Source organism: Populus alba, chromosome 11 (genome assembly GCF_005239225.2).
Source record: "Populus alba chromosome 11, ASM523922v2, whole genome shotgun sequence".
Classification (NCBI taxonomy): Eukaryota; Viridiplantae; Streptophyta; class Magnoliopsida; order Malpighiales; family Salicaceae; genus Populus; species Populus alba.
The window spans coordinates 16,068,799-16,075,577 of NC_133294.1; the positions used below are offsets into that span (position 1 = coordinate 16,068,799).

The following is a 6,779-nucleotide window of genomic DNA, read 5'->3' on the forward strand; positions in this document are numbered from 1 at the left end:
GCATTTACAGTTTCACAGATGTTACGGCAAGGAAAATGATACGATTAAAGAAACTGGAAAGTTACCATTTTTTAAGCAAGAGAGAAACGGAACCCTAACCTCATCTTGAACATTAGCTGCTTCTTCACCAACAGGATCTGCAAGAAGCTCCAGGCGAGAGATTAGCCTGGTCAATGAATTTACAGAAAAAAACTCTAAAAGGGATGTGAAAATATGAGACAAAACAAACCTAACTCTCCAGTAACTCGTTTAGATTGTTGTCTGCTGGTTTGGACTCACCCTTGTCTCATGCACAGACCTCCAACAAGGACCACATGTAGTTCTTGTACTGAGTAATGCAAGTGGACAGCAAGATTTATCATTATTGAAAGCATGCATGTTTTACACCTCAAGAAAACACATGTTTAGACTAGTTTTATATGCATAGACTCACTAATTTCTGCTGATGAAAGACGGGTCTAGGATCCTCCTCTGAATTATCTCTAATGGAAACTGAGCTTGATTCATTTGATTATTCTATTACTTTGTGTTCAAGTGAGACAGGACTTCATATAATAACATTAACTAGCTGGGTTTAATTTGTCTTAGAGTGTTTGATGCATGTGAGCAGGATTTCGAAGTCCTCAAATTTCAATGCACTAGCAGCATATAAATCGAAGTCTTCAACTCCAGTACCTTTCAAATTAACCTGCAAGCTCATTAACTTTGCCATTCAAACTGGGATACCTGACGTTACAATTCAAGATTTAATTATCAGACAGTCTTTTCTTCTTTTTTTCTTTAAAGTATTTGTTCTTAAATTCACCTACACGGGTAAATGTTATGAGGGTACTTTCAAGGTAACTTGGGTCCCCAAATCTTGAATCTATCACTATGCTCAGCAACTAACTGGAATTAAAATTTTGCTGTGTGTTATAACTCCAGTCATGGAGAGGGCAGCAATAAAGTAGCAGGAGATGTGCAAATGTGTTGTGGGGCAGATACAACTAAACTATGAATCATAAAATTTGATATGCTAACAAGGGATATAGCCTCAAAAGAAGAAACATAATTCTTCAAAACATAGGATTCAAGAAAATTTCCTTTAAACAAAGGTGTAAAAGGGATTCACATGACTTCATAATGTAGTGTCAGCATTTTCGTTTCTTTCTTCAGGATTTGCAGATTACTACAAAGCAAGGAAGCAGGGCTCTAGGGTTGAGCAGATAAAGCTCCTCGATATTGGAATAGAGACCAACTTTCCCTGCCAGAGAATCAAACCCTGTTTGGCCAGATATTTCTTGAATATTCTCCAAAGGCCTATGAACCCTCCCAGCAATCACTCTGCATACTATCAAAGCTTTCCTTGTAGATGGATCATCTTCAAAGATTTCAATGGACTCGAAAGCTCTTCCACTGGTAGAAGTTGTGAACACACCTACTCCACCTTTAAGCTCCTTTTTGGCAGAGAAACCATTTCTAATAATTCGACAAACACGGCATTTTTCAGATTCACACAGACTTGAAGAACCGTTTATGCCAAGAGAGCATGCAACGGTCGTACCATAAAACCTCAAAAGCTCATTCCCATCAGCTATGCACCGAGAATGTTTCTTCGGGAGCTTGCTGGCTTTGATTTTCACCGTCTCTCTATACTCTTCAAATCGGGCTAGAGTTTTTTGCATATTGTGAACCTTCAACACTCTTTCTATTCGACCGCAATGGTTTTCACTCTTTAACCAGCTCGTTCGACATATGATTTCTACGATTTTTCTTGATGAGTCACCTTCCACGAGTTCAGTGACTGCCAAGAAGAGAAATATAATGAGCTGCTGATAAGGAAAGCTACTCTGAAGTATCAGGAACAGCAAACCACTTTAATATTTGACTCCGGTTTCAAAGACTAACATCAAAATGAAAGATCAGAATAAATTGTTTTGAGTACAGCTATAATTTATTAAGTTGAAAGTCATCAAAACCATCTAGTAACTATGCCTCTCTTGAGCATCACAGTAAAAAAACAAAATTATATCTCAGACGAAGATATTGCAGGAAAAAAGAAACGGCTTGTTGCAGAGTAATATCTGACAAATTATTAAAAAAATAAAAATAAAGAAAAAAAGATTTTATATTAAAATTAACATTTTACTGGTGGTTAGAATCTGGGTTCACATTAAGAGCAATTGAAATGGAAGACTCAGTCCAATTGCCGCAAAGCCTGCAAAGTATCCATGCCTTTAAAAAAACCTTCACCACTGTCTCGGAGCACATGGTGATCTCAAAAGTTGAAAGGGAAAAGTGCCCTCTCAATTCTGAGGTCAGAATCAAGTGTGAGACTGCTACTGTGAGGATAAGAGAACAAGAAAGAGACAAAAGAAACTGCAAAAAGGGTTCAAATTCAAAACTAAATATATGCACAAAAGGGGGGTGAAAAATTAGATGGAAGATGTCTAAATTAACAAATAATTTCAAAATAGGAGATTCTTACCAGCATGCTTGGAGAGATGATGATTTTCAGCAGCTTCCCATTTGGTAAACTGTTCTCCACATTTATGGCAAGTGATTGTAGAAGAACCATTAAAATCTGTCTCTCTTGAGACCCTACTGCTTGAATGTGCACCAGCACCAAATATACCAGAACCTCCAAATCCAGACCCTTCTCTGTCTGATGAAAGAAAAGGAGATTTTCTTGGAGGAGTTGCTGCGTTCCTAAATGAAGGGTTGAAATAGTGCATTGTAGGATGTCCTCCAGGTCCTGGAGTACCTGGCCTTAAAGTACCGACAAAAGTTGAACCAACACCACCGTTACTACCACCACCATTATGGTTGCTGCCATGACTAACACCAGTACCAACCCCTTCTTGGAACCCACCAAAACCAGTGATTTTGAGCTCGCACCTCGAGTTACTTAAAATAACTTCATGGGTAATTGGGTTAAGAAACTCACTGCTCCCAATGGATCTTGGACTACAACTTGGTGGCTTCTCCATGTGTCTTTTGCTTCCATGTATGACATCTTTGAGATTTGCTATGGACCTTGAACACCCTGACCTTCCTGCTTTTCTTGTCAAGATTGTACTCAAATGCTTTGTGGATTTTGGGTCATGAACTTCTGATGGCTCTGACTTGCAATGTAGAGATCTCTTCAAAGTGAACCAAACTGTTGGCATACTTCTATCTTTACCGTCCTTCACTCCTTTCCTTTGCTTGTTGGGCTTCAAAATGTTTCAAAATCACAACTTTTCAAAGTAAAACTCCTCTGCATGCATAATTTCTAGAAAGCACATCACTTTGCATTTCCATGGTTTTTTGCTTTTTCCACCATGAAAGCTAGCTGAAAAGAAGAATCTGAATAAACCATTAGTCACTATACAACCTTCTTTCTACTTATGCTACAGAACTCTCTTTCCCTGCAATTTCCTTTCTATTTTGAGAGGCTAACACCCAATCTTTTAACGAACTCTATGAACTACTAATTAAGCATGCTTAAGAACTCAGAAGAATCAAGAATCAAAATTTCTCACGAATCATCCAAAAAAAAATCTGAACTTTTTCCTAAAGTGCAGGCTTGTTGGGCGCGCATTCCATATTGAGAACCTTTGGTACTTCTACTAAAATGGGAGTCCATGACTGAGGAAGAGAGAGGCAAATTGAAAAACAGAAGGCCAGAGAAAGCCCATTGTAAGAAAGACAAAGGAGGGGGAAAGCAATTACTTGTACAGAAGAAATTCAAGAAATGGAGAATCTATGGTCCATGGGGAACAGGACAACCTAACATGAAAAACCATGGTCAGTGGTGTCTGTAATAAATGACACTTACAGCTTGAGAAAGGCAGCCTGTGAAAAGTGAAAACAACTCATAAGAATTTAAAAATAAAAAAAAAAAGGACATTCTTAAATTGACTCTTGTCTGTACTCTGTACTATGCTTGCCTGCTTGCTTTCTATTCTCATTTTGAATCTGTTTTAGATTTTGTGGAAGGAATCCACAAGCTTTTTTTACAATCTAACATCCTCGTGTTTTTATTTGTTTATTATTTTAGAAAATTATACTTTCTTAAAATATAAAAACAATATTATTTTTAAAAAAATTGGTATAATATTTGATAAAAAAAATAATATCATAATATTTGTTGAGAAGTTGGTATTATATTGACCATAAAACACATAATTTTTCATTTTATCAATTAATATGTTTATTTTAAAAAAATTAATTTTATTTTATTTTTTACATTTTTGCATGCTATTCATTTATCAGATTTTCATTTTTTTATAAGCTTTTATTATATTGATTATATATATGAAAAAAAAATAGTTCATATGTTTTTATATTCACTTGTATTAATCATAACATGTTCATCTTATTCGTCAATTTATATATTATTTTAATCTTTCAATTAAATGTTTAAATGATTTTAATTGAAATTGTTTCTAATTTATTGTTATTTATGATTTGATTATATAATAATATGATTTCTTTGTATTTTTTTTGTATAAGTGATGATTTTGACATTAATAATTAATAGTTAAAAAAAAAGTACAGAAAATCTTGATAATTAATAAGTTTAAAGTTGATTTTGACCCTTTTTTTCCGGGAATTTTGTTGCACATAGTGACAACATCAGCATTGATAGAAACCTTTCAAATTTTATTCGATGCCTTTCATTGTGAATCCAGTAATTTCATGGAGTGCTGAGAATAATTAATAATATTTTATTAGTTATTTTTTAAATATACTTTAAAAATTAGAAAAAAAACTTATAATTTATTAAAAAAAAAATAAAAAAAAATATTTCCATCCAATATTTTTTACCCGTACTTGTCTCTCCGTCTTTCCTATTAATGTGAATAAAATTGTCTTTGTAAAATGCTTTTTATCTAAAAAATTTAAATATTTAAAGGTTTTACCATTTTTATACTAAAATTATATATATAGTATTTTAATATTTTTTCAAATAAAATATTAATTTAATTAAAAGCTAAAATTTTAACTTATCGATTCTAATCTTGATTGTATATATTCTTGGAAAAAAAATTTGCTTTGATTAGTTTTGATTAAACATATTTCTATCTTAAATTCATTTAAATTTATAAATTATTTTGTAAGAAACCAACTTTAAAATTATGAATCCGAGTCAAAATCTACTTTTCACGGATTCTTACACTATCACTGCACATATAGACTTTGTACTAAAAGAATTATTTGGTCAATCTCGTTACAATTTAGTCCATGCAACGCATGTAGCTTAGTAAAGACTTTATCGATAGCTTAATTATAGTTTATCGGTTAAGTTTTAAATTTATTTTTTAATAATTATAAATTTAAATTTTTTCATTATCACTAAAAATTTATATAATTATTAATTTTAAAATTTATATACAAATAAATTAATCCAAATATTCATGTTAATAAAAAAAATACTCAATGGATAGACCTATCTCATACTTCTTCTTTTAATTCGAGGACACCCCATTTCCTGAAAAACCTATTTTATAGATCGAGATAAGCGAGTAAAACCCCAATTATCATATTCTCTTATAAAAAATACACATCCTGGCTGAACTCAAAACCTATCTCATACCCCTTAAATGGTTGCTTCCAAAATATACAACCACTACCAAAGCTGTTGCGTCGTGTATAGGACCACTCTTGCATTCATCATCTGTTCGGAAATTTACGAGTCCTTTTATTTTCAAAAAAAAAAAAAAAAAGAGTTGAAAATCCCATTAATTTGTTTCCTCTCAGGAATTTTCTTTTATATATATATATATATATGGATAATGGGTTTTATGAAAGACACATATATAAACGAAATTAAAAATCATGATTGGGAAATTAATAACTACGTTTGCTATCAAAATCATTCATTTAATATGAATATTCCATGAGGTTGGGTAAGGGCCAAAACATAAGACAACGTTATATCTATGTGGAATAAATGGTTTTGGAGCTTGGTGGGTTCAATAGGGTTTTCGCCATGATGTCCATACATCTTCATGATGCCTCACGTCTTGTTAGGACGTTCGTGTTATATGATGGGGATGGTGCACCTTCAATGCAAAATTGAAATGATTTTTTATTTTTAGGATGTGTACGTGTTTTTTTTAAAAAAAATATTTTATTATTATTTTAAATTATTTGTTTTGCATTTAACAATCATTTTAATATATTGATATTAATAAAAATAATTTAAAAAATATATTTTTAAATAAAAAATACTTAAAAAAGACTGATAATTTGCCATCAATGGAAGAGGACTGCATTGTAATGAAAAATAAGTATGGTTTTAGGCATGTTCGTGCATCGTTAATCCATGGATTAAAGGAAAGCAATGATTGAACTCTTTTTTATCGAAGACACAAGTGGATTTGGAGTAAAGAAGAGCTCATAATTAGCCTCGGACTCCATCTCCAATCTCCATGCAACTTCTCAAAGTTGTTTTTGGAATCCGAAAAGTGGTGAAAAAGAGGCACGCAAATTACCCAAAAAAAAATAATGTTATGAATAAATTAAAGCACCACTTCAATGCTGTGGGAAATGTAAAAAATGGGAACAGGGGCGTCCAAGCTGGAGGCTAATATAATAGTTTTTGAATATTTATATAATTATTAATTTTAAAGTTTATGAGATTAATTAAGATATATATATATATATAAGCTGATTTGATATTTATATTAATAAAAAATAAAATTAAAATCATATAATTTTGTTTTTTCAGTTTTGTAATCTTGCTGTTAGCCTTAACATGTCGAAGAGGCATGCTCGAGGAAACTAGATTCATGAAAGGGTTTATTGTTATT

General features: G+C 32.2%; 1 protein-coding gene across 1 annotated transcript; it reads right to left on the minus strand.

The window, feature by feature from the left end:
* Positions 1-987: 987 nt before the first annotated feature.
* On the minus strand, positions 988-3,780 carry LOC118047464 (uncharacterized). Its single transcript, XM_035056768.2, has 2 exons — positions 2,468-3,780; positions 988-1,783 (listed from the first exon to the last, which is right to left on the minus strand). Exons 1-2 carry the CDS (start codon positions 3,147-3,149, stop codon positions 1,152-1,154), a joined length of 1,314 nt encoding a protein of 437 aa, XP_034912659.1. The 5' UTR covers positions 3,150-3,780; the 3' UTR covers positions 988-1,151.
* Between the last annotated feature and the right edge of the window lie 2,999 nt (positions 3,781-6,779).

Bases quoted from the DNA above. Each gene is read 5' to 3' on its own strand.
- LOC118047464 (XM_035056768.2), bottom strand. From the start codon at position 3,149: ATGCCAACAGTTTGGTTCACTTTGAAGAGATCTCTACATTGCAAGTCA. The intron at 1,784-2,467 runs GTAAGAATCTCC...TCTTCTTGGCAG, and splicing joins TCATCTCTCCAAGCATGCTG to TCACTGAACTCGTGGAAGGT.